This window comes from Manis javanica, chromosome 13 (assembly GCF_040802235.1).
Source record: "Manis javanica isolate MJ-LG chromosome 13, MJ_LKY, whole genome shotgun sequence".
NCBI lineage: Eukaryota > Metazoa > Chordata > Mammalia > Pholidota > Manidae > Manis > Manis javanica.
This window is the reverse complement of record NC_133168.1, coordinates 56,872,514-56,898,397: the sequence shown is the minus strand read 5'-3', so window position 1 is coordinate 56,898,397 and position 25,884 is coordinate 56,872,514. Positions and strand designations below refer to the sequence as shown.

General features: G+C 40.2%; 1 protein-coding gene and 1 long non-coding RNA gene across 4 annotated transcripts in view; one reads left to right on the top strand and one right to left on the bottom strand.

The window, feature by feature from the left end:
- ARFGEF3 (ARFGEF family member 3) overlaps window positions 1-25,884 on the bottom strand; it is a 155,228-nt gene that overhangs the window by 69,823 nt on the left and 59,521 nt on the right. For all 3 annotated transcript variants that reach the window (XM_036994810.2, XM_017665088.3, XM_036994813.2), the window contains 5 exons: window positions 15,264-15,386; window positions 11,968-12,010; window positions 9,713-9,791; window positions 1,862-1,966; window positions 633-966 (listed from right to left, as the gene is read on the bottom strand). In XM_036994810.2, the coding sequence (XP_036850705.2) occupies window positions 633-966; window positions 1,862-1,966; window positions 9,713-9,791; window positions 11,968-12,010; window positions 15,264-15,386 (684 nt within the window). The remainder of the gene's footprint in view (window positions 1-632; window positions 967-1,861; window positions 1,967-9,712; window positions 9,792-11,967; window positions 12,011-15,263; window positions 15,387-25,884) is intronic.
- On the top strand, window positions 15,429-25,881 carry LOC108399990 (uncharacterized). Its single transcript, XR_001853788.3, has 4 exons — window positions 15,429-16,206; window positions 20,798-20,883; window positions 23,821-23,951; window positions 25,178-25,881. It is a non-coding gene; the product is annotated as an uncharacterized lncRNA (long non-coding RNA).

Below are 25,884 nucleotides of genomic sequence, written 5' to 3'. Positions count from 1 at the left end.
TATAATACGACCTTTATACAAGTTTACAAATACAAAAATGTTGGTCACTTTTCTTTTGGCTTAAGAAAGCAGAGGAATCTTTGTTTGAAGTACCTTCAAAATAACCCTAATTCCTCCTCAAGACCACGAAGGAGCACACTGGGATGGCTATTATAAGCTGGACAACCTTTATATTCTCACTGGGGTCATGCCATTTGCGAGATGTGAGGCCTAAGAAGGAATGGGGCAATGGTATTCTTTTTACTAATCAGTGATTAGTAATACCCGTTTTGGATAATATACAAACTGAGCATAAAATCATCTTGAAATCTAATTTTAGCCAAGGTAATAAACACATACATCTGCACAAACAGTACCTAAGGGAGTAGAATGACATCACCCTGCGGCCCAGTCAGATGCACGAAGCTTAAATGATCAAATGGCTTTGCATCTGTGAGCACTTACCCCTCCTGACCCAGGCTCCCAATACACGCACGCACACCCCAGCCCTAACGGTACAGTTACTGCATACTGTGCAGTGGCAATAAAGCTCCAACAGGTGACTGCATCCATGTGCTGAGTGCTTCCTATGTGCATGCGACACTGTGCTCAGAGCCCCCGGGCAAGCGCAGCATTCCTCAGGGCCTCCCTACCTCCTTCATTATTTTGATGGCTTCCACCCGGTGCTGGGGTGGGGGGTAAAGCAGCACGCGGTGATAGAGGGACTGGAGCACCGGCTTCATGGAGTCCACCGACCCCACAAGCCGGACCAGCTCAGCCGCGACGTAATAGACGGTCCGCGCCACAGGCCCGCTCAGGGCTGGTGCCGAGGAGGAGCAGCCTGAGCCCCGGCCGTGGTCCGCGACTCCCGAGCCCGCCGCGTCCGACACCACGCCGGTGCCCGCGCCGCTGCCATGAGCGGAGCTGATGGTTCTGTCCTGCACCGGATTCCCCAGGATCACGATGAGGGCAGGGCAGAGGTTCTTCCTGGGAAGGGATGGGAGGAAAAGTAAGTGTCACTATAAGCCAAATGACAAATGTGAATATATCCTGAGGGAAAATATCAAATAACACAGGAAAGCCTAATAAAAGTTGGGCTCTTTACCGCTCCTTTTTAGGGCTACGACCTGCCCCCAGTTTTCCGTGTCTCTCCATCACTGCTGAGGACATGGACAGAGTATTTCTTCTCACAGCTCAAGCTAAACTCTGGCGCAGACAGTTCATTAAACTCACTAAACACCAAGAGAAGTATTAAAAACCATTGGTATGTGAAGAAAGACTCAGAGTGCTAAGTGGCTTAGTTATAAAATTTTACTATAAATGACGAACTTATTTTACTTCTCATGTGAGAAGTTAATTTGAAATTCTGACATACGCTGACACCTGTCATCCGACTTCCTCCCTGTGGACTCACCCAAGAGCCCAGAGCAGCTGGCTGCCTGCCAGCAAGCCTGTCACTTGTGTGACTCTCTGTGACTGATGGAGTAGTATTCAGAATGAGATGGAGAATGTACCAGGCCAGGACTCAAAATAACATCCAATAGCTCTTGCCCCTTGCACAACTTCTGGGTGCCTCTATATGCCTTGAGCACAAACTAATAACCCTGAAAATACCTCCTCATTCCCTGAGTCTCATGATTCTATGTTGGAAACAAAATGCAAGAAGGCCTTTGGGGACCTGTTTTATTAAAATAATCATCAATTTCTCTGTGTTGTGGTTTGATACATGTAAACAAAGCAATTTCTCTACTTTCCCTCTAAAACGTTTACACATAGATGCAACAACTGGCTGGTCCCAGATACTCTGGGGAGGGACCTGCAGACACAGCTTGAAGGAGCAAGGCCCCCAGGGCTGCATGGGGGTGCCGGGATGAGCGCTCACCAGATCAGGTCTGTGAAGCCTCTGTGCAGGCGCATGGAGGAGGAGGAGCTGCTGAGCACCGACAGGATGCACTCCAAGTACAGCAGCTGCAGCTGCTGAGTATCACTGTAGAAGAACAAAACCATGCATAAACACATGCAAAATAAAGGCAGAGTTAAAGAAGTGATGGGTGGAAAACTTAGAAACACTTGGAAAAATGTTGGGCATTACAGAAGTGCTAATTTTTGGTGGGGGGGAGGTAATGTTATAGGTTGAACTGTGTGCCCCCAAATTTATGTGTTGAAGTTCTAATCCCTGGGTCCTCAGAATGTGACCTTATTTGGAGAGAGGGTCTTTCCACAGATAAGATTAAGGTGAGCTCATTCGGATGGGTCCTAATCCAATATGACTGGTGTCCATATAAAATGGGGGAAATGTGGATGTGGAGATACATAGACGGAAGACAGTGTGAAGTGGCACAGGGAGAAGACAGACATCTACAATTCAAGGAGAGAGGCTTGGACTAGATCCTTCCCACGTGGTTCTGAGAAAGAACCAACCCCGACACTTTGATTGTGGACTCCAAGCCTCCAGACCCTTGAGACAATGAATTTTGTAGTTTAAGCCTTCCACTTCGTGGTACTTTGTTATGGCAGCCATAGACAACTAATGCAGTTAGGGTGAATTTTTTTAAATTAGTGAACTTTGTAGAACAGCTTTAGATTTACAGAAAAATTGAGCATGGAACAGAGTTGTGGTACTGTACCCACCCTCGCTCACGGCTTGCCCTGCAATTACCATCTTACATTAGTATGCACATTTGCTACTATGAAGGAACAAATATTGATGTATTATTAACTAAATGCCATAGTTTATTTCAGAAATGTTAATTCTTAATATGTCCAATTGTCTAAACCTTTCCAAAGACCACCTACCATGTTATCTCTTAAAAGGTAATGCTTTACTAATTTGCACTTGACTTTTCTTCTTGATTTTTTGATGGCAACAGTTTTTCAATGGACAAATTAATTTTCTTAGAATTATCCTATGGGGTTACTCAATAGAGCCAGATTAAAAAAATAACAAGACAACTTTATGGGATATACATTCTTATCCTCAGATTAAGTTTTCTGCCTAACCCACCAGAAAGTATTAAAATCCAGGTGAGTGTCAAGTGACAGTTAAGAGTAAGCAATAAATTAATGTTCAAGGACACATTCACTATGAATACATAATCAATACAGTTGGCTCTTGAGCAATGAGGGGGTTTGAGATGCTGATTCCTCACACGGTGGAAAATTTGCATGTAACTATTAACTCCCTGAAAACTTTACTACTAATAGCCTATTATTAATGGGAAGCCTTACTTGTAACAGTTGATTAACATGTACTTTATATGTTACATGTATTACACCCTATATTCTTACAATAAAGTAAAATATAGAAAACAAAAGTGTTTTCCAAATTGTCACAAATCTACAAATAATTTTCCAATGTATTTATTGAAAAAAAATAAATCTGCATACAGTTCAAACCTGTGTTGTTCAAGGGTTAACTGTACTTTTAAGAGAATTCATTCAGGAATCCTGTATAAAATGGGGGAAACCCTGCTCAGAAGAAGGGGAAATGTGCTTGTGAAAATAATGTTTGATTGTGTCTCTCCTTCTAATTTAAGGTAAATGATAAAAAGGAAAGTTAGTGCCCTTAAGTTCAAATATCTCCTAGGAGAAGGGGATGAAAGGGACAGGCGAGACCAGTGACAGGAAGACTAGAGACTGAAGGAAACAGGAAGGAAGAAAATCTAACACCAGACAGTCCCAAAGCTCAGGTATATCCACGCAGCAGCCATGAGAAAGGCTGTGCAGCTGAAAGACAAAAGATTCTAGACAGGGGGTTGGTGGCCCCCCATTTAAGTGCTATGTTGAAAAACCTTGGTTATATGTCTGTAAAGTTGATATTAGGTTCTAAACCAGTTGGTAAGTTACAATCCAGGGGCAAAATCCTACCCAAGGCCTGTGAACTAAGGTTTTTATGTTTTTAAAGTGTTGTAAAACAGAACAGGAACAAAATGAACAGGAAACTTTTACAGAAAAACTAAAACTTTGCTGACTTATACTCTGCAATGATCTCCCTTGTCCAAAGAAAACTTACAATGATTAAAATAATGCCATTGCTTTGAAAATGGGATAACCACTTATATTTGGATCTACTATACCATACTCTGAAAGTGGAAGAAGAGATGGGTAAAGGCTTTTTATATATTATATATTTATTCTTGCAATAAAGTAAAACAGAGAGAGAACATTTATTTTTTAATTGTCACAAATCTACAAAAAATTCTCCAACATATTTATTGAAAAAATTATTACTATTTGCCAAGAGGAAATGGTGGTTGGAGAAAGATTAAGAAAGGCAAGACATAATTAGCGATTCTTGGACAAGGAAAGGGCTTTACCTTTTTATACTCTATGCCTACAAGCCTCCCTACACTTTTGAACAGGACGTAAGTCCTGACCAGAAACAGCACATTCTTCATTCTTGTGCTACTAGAGAAACAAGTAAGCAAGCAGATAAAGCATGGCGTAGGAAGTACTGGAAATGAATAATTTAACACAAGCTCCCATGAGAGCCTATGGGAGTGGTATCTAACCTCTAGAAAGATAAAGCGTGGGGTGGTGTGTGGTTGGGGCATAAAGTGTGAGGTTGTTGTCAGCAAGGGGTGGGTCTGGAGAGGCCAGTGGGGCCTGACCGGGAGGGGTCTCATGGGCCATGCTAACATGTCTGAAATTCATTCTGCAAGTAGAAGGGCCACATGAGCAGATTGATATTTTAGAACAGTCATTCTGGATGCTATAAAAATGAATGGCTTCAAGAGGGTAAAACAGAAGGACCACAGTATTAACAGCCACATTTTCAAAACTCAGTTCTGAAAGAACTGCTTTTGCAATAGTCTCCAGCTAATCTTTCTGAACAATTGCTTAACTCATTACTAAGAAAAATAATCTTAAATACCCCAATTCAAAAATGTCTCTTTATCTCTCAAACTGACAGCCTAGTATCACAAAACTAAAATAACTATGGCCAATAAAGAGTCTCAATTCTGGAAATCACTGCAAATAAATGCACAGAAAAGCTATGAGCAGTCAAAGTTCCCATGGTATCTACCAAGTGTGCCACGACGATATCACAGCCTGGCACAGCCAGGCATCAGCCTGGATGACAGAGAGGACGCATTGCTAAGGTAACTGGCCTGGGAGTCTCCGTGGAGACAGAATGTGGCAGCTTTCCTGTGGGCTGCGGCAGTCTGGAAAAATGGGTGCTCGTGGCCTTGCATGAGTCATGTCATCAAAGGAGCTGTTTGAAATGCAAACATCTCCCAAGCATGCCCCTCACTAGGTACACATGTCCATGTGTCCAGTGTGTGTGGGTTTCTTACTTGTCTGACTGTAGACAGACAAATATGTGGAATGCACAGGGCAGAAAGGAGTCTAGAAACCAGCCAACTCCTTCAGAATGCACTAGGGAAAATCTGCCTACTTAGGATGGTTGTGAGTCTCTTTGCTTGGCTTTGTGTTTAAGCATTTCATGGCTGGCAGGTTGATTACCTGCTTGATATCTCTGCTCATCTCTAATTTCTTCCCAAGCACATCATGCATGGAGAACAACTCTCTGGGTGGACCAGTGGCCGGGAAGGCTACGCAGCCACCTGTCCTGGCAAGGCTACTGCCAGGGCCATCTGGTAGCATGTTCTGGATCTCTGGGGTTTTTAGAATTAACTTTTGTTTTATTTTGAACCATTTGACTTTGCCTCCCTTAGAAACAGTTCAAATTTAGTTAGAAAAAGGAGAGAGAGTAAGAAGTAGTATGGACATTTGCTTAGAGCACATAATATGAACACGTAGCCTTGCCTCACGGATTGGTATAGATTCCTCTCTGACATAAGGTACTGGGAGGAGAGGGAAGTAGGAGAGGGTGGTGGGACATCACCATGTAGAGAATGAATAAATATGTTTCTAGGTGCAATTTTCCATCCAGAAATTCTTGGATTTAAACAGTATTGTGTAACTCAAGTTGTCTAATATAGAGTTCTATTAATACCGCATCTCCAAGGCATGTGAGTTATTCTTGTTACCTGATGGCATTTTCCGAATCCTCCTCAGAGACTGAACACATCATGAATACACACCCCCACAGAGCTACAGCCCTACAAAGTACTTGGGCGCAGATTCTGGAAATGGTAGCGGAGGGGAAGCACTGAAATGATTTCAGAGAAGGTAAGAGAGGTATCAAGTTTTACTAATAGAAATAAAAGTAGTTAAGGTAGTAAAAGGAGAAGAAATTTTAAAAGGTATGGAAACAAGGGGAATAAACAGAACCACCAGTGAGAGCAGCCACGAGCCTCCCACAAGCTGACCAGAGGGCTTCCAGGGTTCCTGTTTAAGCTGCACTCAGCAGGCTGCACCCAAGGCTTCCTTAGCAATGGTACCCCATCTTAGGGTAACGGAATTGAGATGGGAAAGCCATGACCAAAGTGAACCATCTCCAGAGGCAGAATGTGACTGGGGAATTGTGATGAAAAACAAAGTCAGCCAGGAGAACCCTATAAAAACGATTAAGCTCTGGAAAAACATGCCTAACACCATCTTTAATCTGATGTCCAATGAGAAACCCTTGAAAAACATACATGTGTCACATGAGTTACTTTCACCATTTAAAGCCTATTCTCAAGTCATATGGTTCAGAAACCCTTTCCCTTTTTTTCAGTGATTGATAGAAATCCATGACCTTTAGTTTCTAACTAGTGTCCATGTTTGTGCAATGCATTTTCTTAACAATCTGAAGTCAAATTTCCAATGTCAGTTCAATGTTCTAATGGCACCATAAACTATCATTAGCATCGGCACTTCTGAAAGTAAACAAACCATGTCAGAGTTAGTATATATCCACCATTTATTACATGCTAGGCACTGTGCAGTTGAAAAAAGTCCACTTATACCCATACTTCCTAGAAGATATCAACACTGAATATCTACAATCATTACAACAGGCATGACTTTGGACTGTCCCAGGTAAACCAGGTCGTATGGTCACTGTGCAGATGGGGGTCCCTGTTGCTGATTTTGGAGTCATCTGGTTTTTAAAGAACCGTGAACTTGAGCTCTTACTGGACCTAGCTGAAGACTCTTTCCTGACCAATGAACAATGGTATGTTTTAAATCTATCATTTACAGACCTATAGGTTCATTCTGACTTATCCTGATGGTTAGTTTCTAATTACTAATGGCATAACTACCATGAGATCTCCCACTTTTCCAGTGGTTAAAATCTTTAGTTTTTCCTTAGCAAACTACTCAGAAAAAATGGCTAGCCTATATTTTTCCCCCTCGGCTGCAAGATAATGCATGTGTCTTTGTATTTTTTCAAAGTTGTGGTGGCCTTTGTTTTATTCCATCACAACGCTAAGACCTGAGGAGGTAGGTGGAGAAGCAGCACTGTTGACAGCAGGCAACAGCCTAGTTGCTACCAGCCAGCTGCAAAGCTCCCCTGGTGAACATGACAGTGTCACAGAGTGTTCACATCAGATGAGGACTCTCCATGACGGTGATGGAACAAAATGAAAGTCTGCCAGCGATCATGCCAGAACAGAGATTACAAAGAAATATGTCCAGCCACAAAAATGACCCAATCATCTTTTCTTCACTCTGTGAGTGACTCCTGCTTCTACTCCCATGACAAGTCTAGCTCCCATCTGTAAAACCTGTTGGTTAATAAAAACTCAGATGCCTTAGGATTGCCCCACTTTCTGATAGTACCCAATCCTTGAACAGACCCTCAATTTCTTGAATTCACCCCAAATCACCTAACTCAGGTTCAAATCCTATAACAATCCCTCCTAATACCCCTTCACTGGATGCCATGGCTTATAACAAGTTAATAAACCTAATTCTGTTTTAACCTCAGGTGCTCCTGGTGACCTCTGGCTGTTGGGCATCAACTGTCTTTTAAGTACATGTTCTCAAAATCCCTAATATATTTTATACTACTAATGTTATATTACATAATAATAATAATAATAATAATAATAATAATAATAATAATAATAAATAGATTATTTTATCAGACCCATAAGTTTAGGGTGGTTGAGATCTTTGCTCAAAGTCAAGATTAATGAGATGAGAATAGGAGTCTTACTCAATGAGTCCAGCAAAGATAGTGCAGTTGAGCCAATAGTGATTAAACACCACACACAGTTACATCTTAGGAGAAAACAAGCCAATGAGGAACATCCCAGCTCTGATATAACAGCTTTGATGGAGAGGAACTGGGCAGGGGTGGGGAGGAATTAGCACTAGAAGTGATCTAAATGCTGGTCCCGAATATGTAGAGTGAATATATAACCCACCCTGGCCAGACACTGTTGCGAGTGAAGTGGGAGGTGATCATAAGTATACCCAACAGGCATAACCTGGGACTGTCTCAAGGAAATCAGGTTACATGGGGTCCCTATAGATGTAGTCACTATAGTCAGTGTTAGAGCCCTGTGGTTAGGATAATCATCTGAGTTCCAGCCCTACAGCTCCAACTTTCTATGGTTAGGAGAGATGGAATCATGAGCAGGGTACAGGAGGAGCCATTTAAATCGCATCTGCTGTCAGACACATCCCTTCTCAGGGAAATCAATGCCTTCCTGGAGCCTGGGGGTATGGAAGAAGTTAAGAGTTATTTCTTTTTTGGTTTGTATTGCCTATATAGTAAATAGGTCTCTTCATTTTTTTAAAGTGCCTGATCTGAAAAGAGCTTAATTTGGTCAAAATATGCAGGTGACCTAGTGGAACTACTGATGGATACACTGATGTACTGATGTAGAAATCACTTGGCAATAACTTTTAAGAGTAATGCTAAGCATAGATTAAAAATAATCCTGTGTTCATAAAAAGCCCAAAAATAGCAAAAACAAGTTTCTGCAATTCTTCCAGCAAAATGAGACCTCATTCATGTCTGCAACTAGACTACCTCTCCCATAAGATTACAGTATATAAAACTTTCCAAGTGAAAGTTTTCTAAATTATCAAATGTTCCAGGAACCAGTATATGATAATTGCATGTGTCCTTCATAACTCAGAGGGCACTTCAGAATCTTATTGTAGAATTTTGCAATTAATGATATATGTAGCTGGTAGAGACTTCTCATCTCATCTTGGAAAATCTGGTTATTTTATGATTTATCTTTACTATAGATGTCTAAGTTATCTCAATGTGTTACTGCATGGGGAGTTGGAGCCATGGACATCACCTTTATCATCTAACATTAAATTGGCATGCAAAAAAAATGAAAAAGATACAAAAGTAAGAGTAATGTGTTCTTTTAAAGATATGCATGTGGGCTCAGAGCCTAAGAAAATGTAAAATGTTAGACGAAATACAGAAATATGACATAGCCCAACCCTGCCATTCAACAGATGAGGAAAGTGCAGCCCAGCTGATGAGAAGACTCATTTGGAGTCACACACCTGGGATATACCCAGGTTAGGACTGGCCTTCACATCAACCAACTCTTAGCCGACATTCTTTCCCCTCAGCTCCATGCTCAAGAGACTAACTCTTCTTTTCAAGGTGTTTTCCCATTTCCCATTAGAAAATTAAATACTTCAGTAATGGTATTTGCTAATTTGGGCTTGCCCGAGGTCACTGAACAGATTTCTCAGAAATGACAGGTGAACACCAATGGAGTATGTGTGTGGAGGAACAAATGTCTCTATAATCTGTGATTTTAAGTAACAGTCTAGACAAAAGCTGCTTCAGAAACAGACCACTGGATGACTGGTAAATATTCAAATGGTGAATAAAAGCACCAATGCTGACGGTACTTACTTGATGGCGGCTTGTAGCTTCTCACACAGAACAGCAAGCACGGAGACAAGGTCATCACAGAGGGACTCTACTGTCGACCCTTCACACAGAGAAGGTTATAGTCATGAGACATTGGCAGGGGCCACTAGAAGCTTCTTCAACAGTCCTCCCTAGCCTCCCTTGTGATGTTTTCAGGAATGAAAAGATTTTCAGATGTGGAGACTTCCTTACACAACAAAAATGACCACAAGAAAGAATTAAGTATAATTATTCATTTCTAAAGTAAAACACTTTCCAGATATTCCAGAAAGAAAATAAGAGATTATTTCTTATAATAAATAAAATTTATTCACACTGAACAAAAAGAGATTTGGTTAATTTAAGAAACAACACAATTGACAAATGTTATCTCAATATTCTGACTTCTTGAATTTTTGGGTCTTCTGAGAAGATCTGAGGTGTATCCCAGAGAGAGAAAATATGAAAGCATGTTAGAAAGATGGGCTTTTCAAACTAAGAAACTATGGAAAGAAGGCAGAATAATTTATTTATCATCTTTACCTACTTTAACTATTTGTCTGGCATCCGCAGGGAACAGTCTTAGTTGTTAATGGAACAACAGCCAATGTCAGAAAAAAATAATTTTCCCTCCAAACATATTTATGTTCAGAAACTGGCAATAAAACTCCCACAGAAACACTGGAGTGTATTGGAAAAAGGTTGAAATCTGGAATCTGTTCAAGTTCTGGTCCACAAATTGTTGAGTGCACTGCATGAGCCTGAGTAAGCTTAGATTTTCCCTTGGGCAAGATGGGATAAATAATACCAATTTCATAGAATTGCTGGGCCAGGTGAAGTAATAAATGGAAGCATTTTCAAAAATAATATAAACCTATAAAGACCTATACACATGTGGCTAAGTGTTTGATAAATGTATACCTGAATAAATGACCATGAGATCAAGGAAGATGGAGAAAAAATGGCAAGAGTATAAGAGAAAATAAAAGTAAAGTTGGAGAAGGGCAGGGAAAAAGAACTGGCTAATCCTCAAAATTTATGATTTAAATGCAGGGAAAAAAATTGAGAAATGATAAGGTACAGTGATAAAACATAGTTTAAATAAAACTTAGAAGTAGTCCTGAAGCTTAGATTTAAATACATTTCAAATGAGCCCATCAATTTTTCACTAATGTATTTTTTTTAAGTTGTATCTTTAACTAAGAGGACTTTGACCTCCTTTTTGGTTTATGAAACTGTCTTACATTAAAGTAAAGATTTTATAGCAAGTGCAATTGCCAAAGATGGGCAAAGGCAGGGGGAAAATGCGGGACCATTTATTGGGAGTGCCAGTAGGTGGTACGATGCTGCAGCACTTTCTGGCCCTCAGCCCAAGAATGCAGCAAGATGTGACTAAAACAACACAGTCAACCAACACTGTAGAAAATGACTTAAAGTATTTCTTTCTTTCTTACTTCTTTTTACTATTTTTCTCTAATGGTGGCTGTTTAGCTGCTTCTCTCTCCCTTTCGTTCCCTCTCTTTTTCACCTATTCTCTACCCAATCCCCTTATTCCTACCTATTATTATGGGCAAAAATATCAAAGAAAAGCAGATTTTTCCAATTTTTTTCTAAATTACTGAATAAAATATGAAATAAAACTTGTGCTTCAATTTTTTAATTAGATGATTTGAATTTTCCATCTCTTTCAGAAAACAGTATGACCAAACATTTCTTAAAAAATAACACCGTTTGCCAATTATTATGTAGACCTTTATGTTTTCTTTTCCTGTGGGTCAAAATGAAATTTCTTACCTGATGTCATCTCCCACTTAGCTGAGCTGTCTGTGCTTCTGCAAGATTTCCTGTGAAACTCATTTTTCATAAAAAAAATTGGCATTTCACACGCATACTTCTGGCACAAAGCACATTATGCCAATCAGGTTTCTACACCCTCTATCCGGTCCTCATTCTAATGATTAATAAGCTTGACCTTATGGAGAGCAAAATAACTGAAAAAGACAGCCTCCAACAGGAAGGTATGTGAGGCATTAATTTCCCCCACATAGCTGTAACAGCAGTAGGTAAAGTTGGCATGAAGCGTATAGGAACAGAAGGAAGATGGCAGCTGATCAGATGATAGCAGGTAAGGCAAAGCTAAGCCAAACCTCCAAGGAATGTGGTGAACTGCCTGAGTTCCTACTCATCTTCACATCTCCAAACCAAGCACACAGAATACTCGGTTTTCAAACTGAACTAGCAAAAATCAAATCCAATACCTTGATTCCTGAAGTCCTGTGGAACATCCGGGTTTTCAATTATCTAGTAAGGGAGATACACACAGGAAAATTAGGAGATTCAAGCAAGAAAATTCCTGACTCTTAGACAATGGACAATTCTAGGAAACAAAATGCTATTCTGCATGTTCTGGGCTCAGTGAACTTACCTAGACACATAGTCCAGGACCTGATAGCATGTCATTACTTACGGTATTTATGAAAAGACTAGGATGTCTGGAACTGAGCTTTTAGCGGCTTCAAAAGTAAATTCATTCAGCAGTCTGCACACCTGGTGGAAGTTTAAGCCCCCTGGTATACTTTAAGATTCCAGGGTGCTGAGCTATGACATGGGACAATACCTGCTTAAACAGGTGGGTTACCTTTGCACAGATAACAATTTTTCCCAAAGTCACAGACTACACTTAATTGGCACCTAAAGAATACAGTCTCTTAATTATAAGAATGATCAGGTTCCTGGACTTCAAATACAGGTCCAAAGATGACTGCTGGCCAGAAGCACCCATTCCTGTTTGGTGGGGGAGCATATTAACTTCCCACTATGTGACCAGACCACTCTAAGCCTTCGTCAGGTAGATCCAGAACTCTCTGCTCAGGGTAGGGACAGAATTTTGAGTGAAGGGAGAATAGGAAGGGAAGACATTTACTAAAAGACCCCTTCCTGTTGCAGGGAGAATTTGGTGACTGAAGCTGAAGAGTAGCAAGGCTCTTCCATCTCTCTGCCTCTTAGCACTGGGAGATCGTAAGAGGGCATTTTCAGGCTCATCAGCTACCATTCAAATAAATTGCACTGTGGCACTGCTGCTCTCAAAACGTGTCACAGGCACATATTTCTATATTCTCTGTTCATTAATTGGCAAGCTCAGCTGCTTCCACAGCATTCTTTGTGAAATGCTATGACAGCGTCTATAGCTCAGCACATGGCTAAATGCAAGTTTTCTGGAGGGAGTACATGTGAATCATTTTTAAGAACAGAAGAAACATTACCACCTACTCCTCAAATATTTGCATGTGGCATTTTTTGTTTTTTGAAATTAGTTAACTTATAATTTAACAATGGCTTTCATCATCTAACTAATCCAATAATAAAACTTGATAATAACTCAGGGTTTCTGAGGATACAAAATCAAATCATGTAATCTGTCCTGGTAGTTGGGGTGGGGAGTGGGGATACATATTAGGCTGAAAATATACTTTATGCTAATGCACTGGGCATTCTGGAATTATTTCCTTTTCATTGTATTTAAGTCTTCCTAATTCTGAGGTGGCCCATGGTATCTTTCCAGGGATGGGTCCAGCTATACACTATACACATCTCAACTTCCACAGGTAATACTAAGTGCCCAATGGGAGAACATACAGCCCCCTTAGAGCAAACCTCACCATTCTTACCACACACCTTTAATAGCTTTTTAAAAGCAACCATTCTCAGGTGGTAAAACTTATGTCTCCTTTTAGTAGACATCACATATGCTACAAATATTAGCATCCTGAGAATTGTGTTTTTGTAGGACATGGAAACATCACCAGGGACTGCATGAGTAACAGAAAAGAAATAACAGGAAACTCTAATTTTCCACCTAATTTGGGATCTTGCCTCAGGTTGGGGTAAGTCCAGGTGGTCAGTAATTAGCAGGACCAGAAGGCTAATTAGTCACCTAATGCAATGGTCAGAGGCAGGTAACCCTCCAGTTTTATCCAGATTTCTACAACTCCGCTTTTTGCCATTCTTACAGAAGAGCAATGAGCTTTATTTAAAAGACTCATTTCATTTGCAACCTTATACTCTACTTAAAATTAAAAACAAGAAGATTAAATGAGTTAATATAATTGGAATCACTTTGAAACTACACAGTTTCATTTTAAAACATTAAACTATCATTACTATAATAATATTTCACCATGTTGCCATTTAGCAAGTACGGACTGTGACTATGTATTAAAATAAGGATTCTCAGTGTCTTAGCACTATTTCCATTAATAATACTTTTTTCTTAATATATCTTCTATTCATAGTTTCAATTTCCTTTAAACTAGTATTTGCATACTACCATCTTCAGCATCCTAGTATAAATTAAATAGTTTTTAGCTATAGTAAGCCAAAGTAATAGAAATATCTCAAGATATCAGTTTTTTTTTAAATACAAACTTGGGCTTTGCACATAGCAAACAGAAAAATAAATCAATATTTGGTTTTTCAGATTAGTGTTGTTTCTTCAACATTAGCCACCAGAGCCCATATTAATAACCTGTACTTGGAGTTAGTTAGGAGACCAGAGGCTTGGTCTGGCTCTTTGCCTGATAAACTCATTAGTTTTAGATTTCAATTTCATTTCTCAGGGCTTCATCTTCATCTGTAAAATGAAGGATAAAGTAATCTGACTAGATAATCTGTAAGGTTCCACTCAACCCCATGTGCTTCTAAGAATTGGAAAATAGTGGAAGGTAAAAATTAGGAATAATTGAAGTTAAACATGCCATCTTAAATTCTGTAAAATTAATCTCTGGGATATTTTGGGACTGCCACTGAGAATTCCTATTTTAAAACGATAACTAATAAAGTATTCACTTTGGAACACTTGCAGATTTCAAGAGAATTTTAATCTGAATTATTACAGAGGCAGATTTGTTAAACAGCTCAACCAATTGTGAAGAGGAATCATCTCCTCATTAACATTCCCAGAGATAATATATACAAGGAACCAATTACATTTACATTCCTTCCTGGGAATGCTCATTTTAGACAATCTGTTCAAGTTTACAGCAAAAAGCTCTAGTGGCATTGATGACAGACAGAAGACAAATCAGCTTACCCGGATGTCATGGGCAGGTGAAGGGGACCTCCTGCCACCATCCTTTGGTTAACCAAGACAAACAAATACACCAAATCTCTAGGCTTGTAGGTAACTGATGTTTTTCTTAAATTCTGGTATTTGTGAATATATCACAATATTTTTACATAAAAATTTCAATGTGAGTTTAAAAAAATGATAAAAAAATGAAAGTGAATTTTTAAATGATAACTAAAAAATGTTAGAAACTGTAAGGAAAAACAGCTCCTAAAGCTTTAGGGTGAAACAGGCAAAAATATATTTAAAGAGCTTAATTTAGTCAAATAAATTGTGTCTTCTAAGCCACGCAAGCCCTTCTTACTGTTCTCGGAGGAAGCAGCCCGAGCGGGGAGTAAGGGGCATCTGGGGTGCGGGACACACAGCACGCAGGTACACACAGATAGACCAGCAAGGCTGTGGTGAACATGTGGACGCCGCAAGGCTCACCGTGTTCTCTTGCCTTTGTCGTAACTGGGAGGTCAAGTCGCTCAGCATCTGACTGAGAGTTGCCCGCACAGCTGTGTTTATACTGCGTTGGTGACAGCTGCATATATATGTCTCAATGCACACCTGGTAAAGAAATAAGAGCAACATACAGGCTCTGTAGGTATCAGTTCATTACCAACATGCTTTGAAATTCAACACAGGATATTAAGTCCCTCTTAAATAGAAAGTCAGCCTGAGTTACGACTAATTATCAATGAATTGTATAAATAAAATGCCTGGAAATTTGTTTTCAAGATAGGAAAAGTAGTATTTCCCTAACAATTATCACTCTTTGAAGTTTATTATTCTGAACATCATAGGAGAAGGCAAATTAGTGGTTTTTTAACACGCCAAATAATTTTATCTAGAACAAACTCAGGGGGCTAGAAATTAATCAGGGAAAGCTCTCTCTGTGGCAAAACAGGAAGAGAATTCAACTCCTGAGTTATGAAGTGTAGGGAAAGGGCTAGTGAAATCCTCTCTCCTGCTCTGTAAACAAGTTTGACCTTGGATTAACTCTCTAGCTGTGTTCTTCTGGAAACCTGATAAAAGTGGAATGTCAGTTGTGTTACTAGGCAGCGCAGCTTAGGGTAAAAATGTCCCCTGATTACAAAGCTGCATCTGAACTGGGAAAACTATGAAAGAACTACAAAGACCTGGTGAGAAGTCACAGGCTGGGTTTCCCTAGGTGACTCTCGTCATTGGTCACATCATCTGAGGGGGCTCTGCAAACTCTGCTCACTGGGTTGTCACAGAACTACAGGCTCCTCTTCGGTTGAGACACAGGGCTCCTGAGCCAAGGTGACTGCCCCCACTGAGGCGGATCTCATCTTCTTGCTCCTACGCTGACACGTGAGAGCCAGTCTAGCCTCTGCACTGCTTGCTGCAAGGCCTCCTGTGAAAGGTAAATGTCTGTCTGATCCTCAAAGGCTTGTACTTTTACACATGAGGAAATAGTGTTAAAATCTTGCAAAGACATCAAAAAGTGTCATGTTCCACTTTGTTGAAACCCAACTCAGCACAGTGTAATTAGGCACAGTAGCACTATTTGTGTCCATGATTTAAGAGTGTTCTTTAAATCTTACATTCTCCCAAGAAATCTTTATAACTGTTGATCTTTAAGATCTCTAAGCACTGACAAATTAAGGGGGAGTTCAAAGCCTTAGAAGCATTAAGGATGAAAGAACTGAACTACACACCGAAACACAATTCTTTTAAGTATGAGAGCCATACCCACTATACGACTTCCCCTTAAAAAGTTCTATCAGTCACTTTAGACTCATGAAAGAAAGCATATAGGTGGAGCTGGCCTTTATGCAAAACAAACAGTGCTATATACAGATAACAGCTTCCCAAATACCAAATGTATTTCTCTGAGTTTTAATGTCACCACTGTAATGTTTACATGTACAACACTGGAAATGACTTGTTACATTTTGTTAAGGAAGAGGTAAGCATGTTTACTCTTTTAAAAGATGTATTAATCTGAAAAGGTCATTCTGCTAAATTTGAGAGTATAAATACTGAATATGATAAAAGGGTATCATTTTAAATATAAAAATGACCATGTATCAGATCATATCACTATCTTTAGGTACCCAGAAAGAAATGCTCTATCAGCTATCCGAGAGAAAAGCTTTTTACACTTGATATAATAATAATAAGTTGGTAAGTCAATGAAGTTCACAGAACCAGGGTTTCCATGATAAATCTGACACTGTATTCAAGGCCAGTGAGTGTTCATTTTGTGAATGTTTTTTTCCTCTACCTCAGGGCAGTGCTAAAATGAGAACACTGAATCAGACAAGCTAAGAGAATACCAAGTCCCAAGGCAGGCTGAATTTCTGAGAAGGGGCTCATCAACTTCTTATTTTAGTATCTCCAACACCACTTCTACCAACCCATGCCCTTTGCTTTCATAAGGCTGCATAAAAAAACCTCAGTCTTGCACCTCAACCACAGGCCCAAAGGGCTAGGTCAAAGACTTCATGAAAAGCCACAGGCCCCGACTGCCAGGGATGCATGAAGATGCAGCAGTGAGGAGTTTCCTAATGGACATTTTGATTATTTCATGCATTTGTGGACATCCAGCTTTATGGCATGGTAAACACAGGAGCAAAAACATAATGCTAACACTTGAAGCAAAAGAGATCCCAAAAGCAGAAGGAAAAAGAACAAGAAAACATAATTCTGCAAGCTACACATAAGCAATGAGACTTTTATCATCAAGAAAGTAGATGGATAAATAACAGTATTAGGTTAAGCCCACTGTAAAATCACTATTATTAAATATGAAGCAGCTTAACAGAATGTAGCCCATATTCAGTATCGACCAAAATGGTGACAAATTTTAATAAGTTGCCACAACAGAAATGTGCTTAGCTCTGCAAAATACGTATGACCTCCGCTTTGACGAACTTGCATTTAACCTTCTCTTTCCTATCTGAAGGGGGTTAGTGGTACAGTTTTGTTAAAATAGTGCATGATACTGAATAAGTTCCATAAAGAGAAGAGCTAGGATGTTTACAAATAGAAAATTTTTATAGAGATGAAAAATGATGTATGGTGATAAAAAATAGAAAGAATTAGAGAGTAAGCTACAAGAAGCAATGTCTTTTACATAGGGAAGACTATGAATGCTTGTTGATCACGTTAGAACCAAAGAAAATTTTGACTATCACTACAAGTCTAAACTCTATGCTGAATCATGATGACAGCTCAGCGGCCAGGCCATTTCCAGTTGAACAGCTGTAATAGGTGGGTTGTGACAGGAAGCACCTCAGCAAATGAGTCCTACTGATGCAAACACACACACATACACACACGCACACAGGGTGAACTGAAGTTGCTTTATTATTCCTAAAAAATATGTGCATAAGTCAGTCTGATAACCATACTTGGGCAGAGAAATTTGTTGGTTTTCCTTCTGGATCTCAACTTAAAAGGAAATTCTGCAAGTGTCCGGACATCCACGGACAGCCATGATTTTGACTCCCTGCTTCCTTCTCCGTGTTCTTCTTGGCTCATGCTGGCCTACTTAAAATGGCTTAAGACACCTCAACTCATTAGTTCCTGCACCTACCCAGGCACAGCCTTCTGGTTGGTCTACACTAGCCTCTCTCCCATGACCCAGCCCAAAATGAAGCAGAGAGCATCTGTGTGTTGCCCTATGCATCTTCTGACTACAGTTAAGTTCTTCAAGAGCCATGCAAGCCAGGGGTTAAAGGGGAGTGTGGAAATTCCTTGCAAAAGGACTTACTCTGCTCAAAGACCATCTGGCAGTTAGTAGCCAAAGAACAGACACCATCAAGGAGATAAACCAGAGCCAGTACAGAGTCAATACAAAAGGGTTTCCTGAAGGAAAAGGGGAGACACGCCTCGAGCGGGATTTCCTTAGCTCAGGGGACGCAGCTGGTTTGCGATAGCTGATCAGGCCCCCTGGGCCAGTTTTCTCGCCAGGAGGTGGGGCCACTCCTCCCAGTCTTAGAGAGAACATAACAAAGAAGATGATTCCGGGATAAACGGGTCAGGTCTTCTGTGTCCTCTCCTTCTGGACTGTATCTGGAGACTATCTGCTCCTTAATTGTTGAATATTTTATCTGAGGACTGCTCCAGAAATAATGCTAACACATGAGACTTTAAAAAAGGTATCACAGAGCATTTCGGGAGTTACAAGTCAGCCCAATTAAAAAAAAGTACTTTCGTGATGACTGAATCATTAAATCGGAATATCTGGCAGCAGGTCTTGAATCTCACTGTTTTTTTTAAACTTCCCACGGGGAATCAAGTAGAAATAAACTTCACATGCTCTGATGATAATAACTCAGAAAATAAACTTGGTGGAATACTCAAAAAAGCGGCACACTGCCGATGGTCACTTGAATCTATGGTCAGAAAAAAAGTGAAATTCATCAATACTTCTGCTTCACATGTAAAAACACCACATAACCATTATCTAATTGCCTTGGTAAAGGTCCAAGGTGGACCTTTTAAGAGTCCTAAGAATTTCAGTCAGCTGCCAATATTATTATGGCAAGACCCTACTATCGTTTTCTAAGACTGAGAGTAGCTAGGAGGCACCAGAGCATAGCGGTTAACAACATTGTCTTAAAACATAAAAAGTCTGGATTTGAAGGTTCAGCTGTAGAAACTTGGGCAAGCAAATTAACCTTACCTTCCTTTAGGATAATTCATCTAGCTTATTGTGATAAAGATTAGAATAGAAGGTATGTGAAATGCTCTTTATTTATATGCCCTAAGGATGCAATGACTAGTAGCTATTTTATTAACCAGTGTTTTGGAACTGAGGGATGGATGGATGGATGGAGTGAAAGAGGGAAGTCTGTTAAGAGTAAAAATCTTCAAAAAAAAAAAAAAGGTCTTTAACTTTCCTTGAAAATGACAGCACAGTACAGGCACAAAGTCTGGAAGTTTCCCAGGTGTTAATAAGATCAAACCAGCAAATACACATTTCCCAAACTGGGCTTTCTCACTCTGAAAAATCCCACAGAGGAGCCTTCAGCAGGCATGAGAATATACCCCAAAGCTTTCGAATAGAACAGTATCATTAACATCTCCAAATTAGCTTCACAGAGCTTCTGGCTATGGTTCCATCTCTTCCTGTACCACAGACTGACTGTTTTTACTCCAGTTTTTTCCAGAATTAATGTTAACTATCCTCAGAAAACTCAATGTTTCTGCTAATTTGGGCATAATACTAAGAGAAATCTTGGGTCCAGCTTTCAACTCGTGAAGAGAAGAAGGACTATGTACCTATATGGACTCTTAGTATTGCTTGTTCATGAAACTGAACAGAAAGCATACATTTGATATTTCATCATTGTCCATTTCTAAATTTGGTACTATTTCTTATTCTTGCATCATGCAAGACCCTGTTTTGAAAACCCTTCATTACTCAGTTTAATTAAGCAAGTTAAAGTTGTATCCACAAATGATGGCTGCCCTGTATTTACATTTTAAGTGCTTAATGATCCTTTCAAAGTGTCAGCAGTACCTTGGGGAAACATTCTTAGTTTTCATACTTAAGTACACATCCCCGTTTCCTGTTCAACAGGTTTCAGGGTGAGCGCTATTCTTGAGCAATAGTCTAGGTATACCAGAGAAGAAAGAAGAGAATGTCTGGATTTTGTCCCAACATTCCCATGGGTGTTTTAAATGGTTTATTGTACATGTTTTCATAAATTGTTTCCCTGGTTGTATAAAAAAAATGACAATAGGAAAAAAGATAATTTTTAATTTAAACACTTCTTTTTATGAAAAATTTAGATACAACCAAGAAAGCTTCCAGGAGCTAAGTGGTTGTTTCAGGCTGAAATGTCCTGCTTTAAAACTAGAGATATAGATTTTCAAAGACTAAAATCGCAGGCAAAAAGCATTTGAGAATCTGCAAAATCATTGGGTTTCAGTAAGTCTATAGACTACTATTATTTTTTGTGGCAGCATAACTCAAATGTGGTAATTCTTTCTGTTGACAGAAAAGCATCACTTAAGCAATTGCTATGGTGAAAACTGAAAGGCTCTAGCCATTTTCCAACTTTAAGGAAATACAAAATGAAGGCTGGTAAGAAAAATATTTATTCCTATTTTGTGTGTCTGAAGTAAACAATGATTTCAGATGATTCCACTCTTATCCTTTCTTAAGTCACCTATTCATCTAGTAATTTAGTATTTGTAACTATTGATGCATATGCTTGTATTTATAAGTTTTTGCTATGCTTTTCATACAAATAGGTCTACTCCATGCCCACCTTAAGCCAGATTACATAAATAAAGATTGGAATGGGGGCCATTTCCCTCATTTTCCAAAGGCTGACAAAGGGTTTTATTGGTGAAAACACATATATTCAGAGGAAACAATGGGATAGCTCCGCAGCTGATTAAACTGCTAAAACACTTAAGAAACATGTTTGATATATTTCAAGCACTGGCGAAGGGGAAATACTAGTGACAGTTTGGTGGGAGAAGATGAAAGAGGAGGTAGATTTGAAGAATCAAAAGTGTGTACTTACTGAGGGGTATGGGGGTGTGGTTACCATCCAGAGGACGGTTCTGCTGAGAGGCAAGGCAGCTCTCACCTGAGTTTTAAGTCATTTAAAATGAGATCATATCTATATTCACTTGGGGCAGTGTTTCTCGAACTTTGATATGCAATAAATCACATGGGGGAAGTTATTATAAGGCAGTCTTATTCCTAGGTCCGGTTGGGGTCTATGGTTCTGCATTCTAACAAGCTCCCAGGTGCGGCTGGCTCATCTGGGCGGTTAGGTACACTTGGGGTTTTAAAGTACAACAGCTCATTTCAGTACGGTTTTCCAACAGTTTGTAAGGACAGCATAGTAGCCGTCAGAGCAGCTATTATCAACTTGACCGCTACAGTGGAATTCCTGGTGAGCTTTTACAAAATCTGTGTGCCTGGGTCCTGCCAAGCCCCCAAAACTCAGAATTTCTGGGACAACCCAGGACATCTTATTTTTGCCAACACTTCCCAGGTGATTCTAATGTGTAGCCTTTGCGAACCCCTACTTAAAAGTAAGGTCTCCAAAACTGTGATTTTTAAGCACCTCATATGTGAGAGTTAGTTTCAGGAGGGTAAAGAGGAGAAGTCAAAGTTTAATCAAGTATCTACTAGAAATAGTCAACATAATATAGGAGCCTATGTGACCTTTATAAATCTGCCTCTTATTTCTGATCTTTAATCATTGTTAGTAGTGAGCTGGTGCATACTATATTCTCTTAATTAAAAAATGTATTTTAAAGATAAGAAGAAAGATTAGCTTAACCTCAACATGGTGCCTGCAGGGAACTCATGGTTTGGGATGAGGGGAGGAGTACCCCTTTGAGGGTTACCACCATTCACACCTGGGAGAGTGTAAGGTGGGTCTCCCATAGCCGGGCTGATGACAGCACGTGCCACATGGTGGAAACACCACACGCGCAGTCGTACCATCCTGGTCCTACCACTTCCTAGATGTCTGACTTTCAGAGAGTTGGTGAACCTCTCTATGTCAATTTTATTTCCTGTAAAATAAGGATAATATTTCTGTTTTGCAGTATTGTTATGTGTATAGTATGATTTAATATAAGTAAAGCTCTTAAAACAGTAGCTGCCACAGGATAAGTGCTGAATAAATGTTAGGTATAGCTGTATACCATTGTCTTTGAGTTTATATACTCCTGTCTTGCCACAACAAATGACATTATATATTTTCATGCCTCTTCAGAATTACTGACTCTGAGAGGGAATGGCCACAGAGAGCTCAGAATTATAGCTTCTGCCGGGCATAATGAGCTGTGCTACAGCCGTGCCTGATGGATAAAGGTCTGCTATTCTCAGTAGGAGGAGCACTTTCCTGGGTGTTTCTGCTGCTGGCTTTTTTGATAGGTACAGTGGGGTAGAGTGAACCCCTGGCCCTGGCATCTGTAGTGCTCGTCACGCTCAGAGGTCACTCAGCCTCTGTCCACAGACTGGCTTATAAATGTCCTTTCCAAGGACTAGCCAGCCAGAAGAGTCAGATTCTTACTCTCTTGAAGCCGGTGTCTACACCAGGTCCATACTAGCATAGAGGAGCAATTCTGTACATCGCCATTATTAAAAGCACTTTGAAATAGTGATGCTTGTGGTCATTACAAAGCAGTCTCTATATGTCTGCTGTGCGGGAGAATCTCCCCAGGTATCCAGTCACCAGAGCACGGTGGGAGATCTAGGGAGGCTGGGGAGAACTGGCAGCCTAAATCATAAATCCCACCTACCATAGACAGGGAGGTGGAAGTATCTACCTATGGGTCTGTAGAAGAGGCAGGGCCTAAAAACATCTGGGAGCCTGCACTCTGCACAAGGAAGCCCCATTATCAAATTCAGGATGAAAAGCTTATTTTTAATATCTTTACCAAGTACTTCCTTCAAAGGATTAGAGTCCCAAGCCTTTATCATGAACTATAAAGTCAATGACAGCCCTGGAAGTAACACGCTTTGCTGTGATGGTGTGACCTCTGTTTCATTACCTTCATGCCAACGTTCTACTGGGAACTCGTTTCCAACTAAGGGATCTTGGAGGCTCCAGGTGGGAAAAGAAGGGGGTGCCAACTTGTGACTGTTCTCTGAGGAAGCTGGCCTGATCAGTGGCCCATCCTCTCAAAGTCCTCACTAGCTCAACACTATTTAGTGGAGACCTGGACATCATTATCAGCCTATAGCTCCTAACACCAGCAGCCTCTGCCTCGCAGCTGGGGCTGCACTGAAAGCTTTGTACATGGACTGTTTTTCTTGTCTAATCGGCACAAGCGCACTGATAGGTACTATTGGTATTGCTTTTACAGAGAGCAAACATGAAACCCAGTCTCCCAGGCAACACAGCAGGAGGTGGCAGAGCTCGGGTTTATGACCAAAGAGTGGGACTCCAGGCCCTGGCTTTTCACCACTAAGTTCAAATGCCTTTATCTTTGGTCTTAGGCTGAGATACTTTTCAAAAACACAAAAACGTTTGTTTTTCCTTTATAGGTTTTGGTTTTGATGTTTCATTCTATCCGGATGGGCCCTAAGTGGGTTTTCCGGATACTCTCGATGAATACCCTGCCAATGGTGGTCCATGACAGCGTGTGTTGGCTGTTCAGGAATTACATCTCCAATCGGTTAGATTCTCCTTCAAAAACTGTTTTCTCTGAGGATGATAAAGGCAACCTAGTCCTCCTCCTGAGGGGCAGCTTGGGAATCCCTGGTGGCGTCCCCCTTTCCTGAGGTCCTGCAACTACCTGTGCCCTGCCCCACCCCACCTCCATCAGCAGGGAACCAACACCATTCCGTTGAGCAGCCACAGGCTTCATTTCCTTTCTCCTCCTTCACAAGGCAAAGCGCTAACAGGCTCTCACAGGCTGATCCTATTCCTTGCTTGGATCAGAAACTACATTTGTCATTTTAAAAGCAAACAGCAGGGGATATCTAAAATAGTCCAGTTCATACAAAGTAGAATGGTGTTTGCCAGGGTCTTGGGGGAGGGGGAAATGGAGAGTTACTCTCCAATGGGTATAAAGTTTCAGTTATACAAGATGAATAAGTTCCAGAGATCTGCTGGCCTTAACATATTGCCTTAACATTACTGTGTAGTATACTTAAAATTTTGTTAGGAAGCTGTATTTCATGTTAAGTGTTCTTAACACAAACACACACACACATGCACCTACAAATAAGAGCGCACACAGGTATATCAAAATTCAACTGAAAAAGTACTGAGAGCTGTTCTATTTCTTTACTTTCATATAGAGTAAAGCATATAAATGCGTTAAAGAAAAGTGTTCTTTGTATCTATATAGACATGCATTTGCGAATTGATTTATATTCTAGTGAAAGGTCAACTGCTTCTTTTTCTTTTGAAGGACACACAGAACTGTTCTATGGGCTCAAAAATAATTTCCTCTTAATGTTCACTCTTTAATACCACACAATACTGTAAGAAGCACATATAGAGGCCAATATAAATACTACCCATGATAATGTTCCCTATGTGAGTTGATGGATACATTAATTAACTTGATTATAGTGATTATTTCAGAATGAATATATACACACACACACACACACACACACATCATATCCAGTTGAATATCTTAATTGTATGGAATTTTTGTCCATTATACAAATAATCCTCAATAAAGATGAGAAAAAGAAAAAGAAATCTTGCCCGAAGTGCTAAGCATCCATCTGGTATACTCAATAAATTATAATCATTACCATTAAATATATATATATATATATGTATATATATATACATACACACACACATATACATATATATATGTGTGTGTGTGTGTATATATCTATGAGTGCTGATAATTAGGCTTCTTTTTCTCCATAATTTCAGAATTCAAAATGTCATTGCCTCTGAGGTCTGCATGCATACTCTTGTCAAAACATAGGAATCTGGAAGATACACTTTTCAAGAAACGGGAGGAAATTATTGTAAGTCTCTTAAAGTACAGCTTTGGAATGATGATGTTTCCAAAAGCCAAAGGCGTATGCCAGGCATTCAAGAAGCCAAGTTTTCTGTTGGACATACTCTTGAGAGTGCTGGAAGGTATGTATTCCTCTAGGCTGCAACACATGGAAAAATGAAGGCTTTCCAATAACAGTTACGAAAGGCATTCATCAGGATTTAGGAGGCACGGTTGGAATTTAATCAATAAACATCTCTCTACATCTCATACTTGGTTTCTCAAAAACCAGTTTTTCAAATCAAATGCTTTTCAACTAATCTTAGGACAAATGGGCTAAGAGAGCAATAGCAGGTGTGACACGGAGGTGCAGTGGAGTTGGGAGGACCGGTACTATTGTTTCCTTGCTTAAAGCCTCAAGTTACTCAAACCAAAGCATGCAGAACACAGGGCCACACAGCCTGCTTCCCACAGGCCAGCTCCTTCACAGAAATTCCCCCGAGGAAGGATGAGAGAAGCGCTCACCCCAGGGCTGCGGCTCAGTCTCGCCCAGTATGTGCCCCAACTGGGGGTAAAGCAGCTGTGAGCAGGCAGCACAAGCACACGCGGCACCTGAGGGCCACGGGAAGTGGGCACT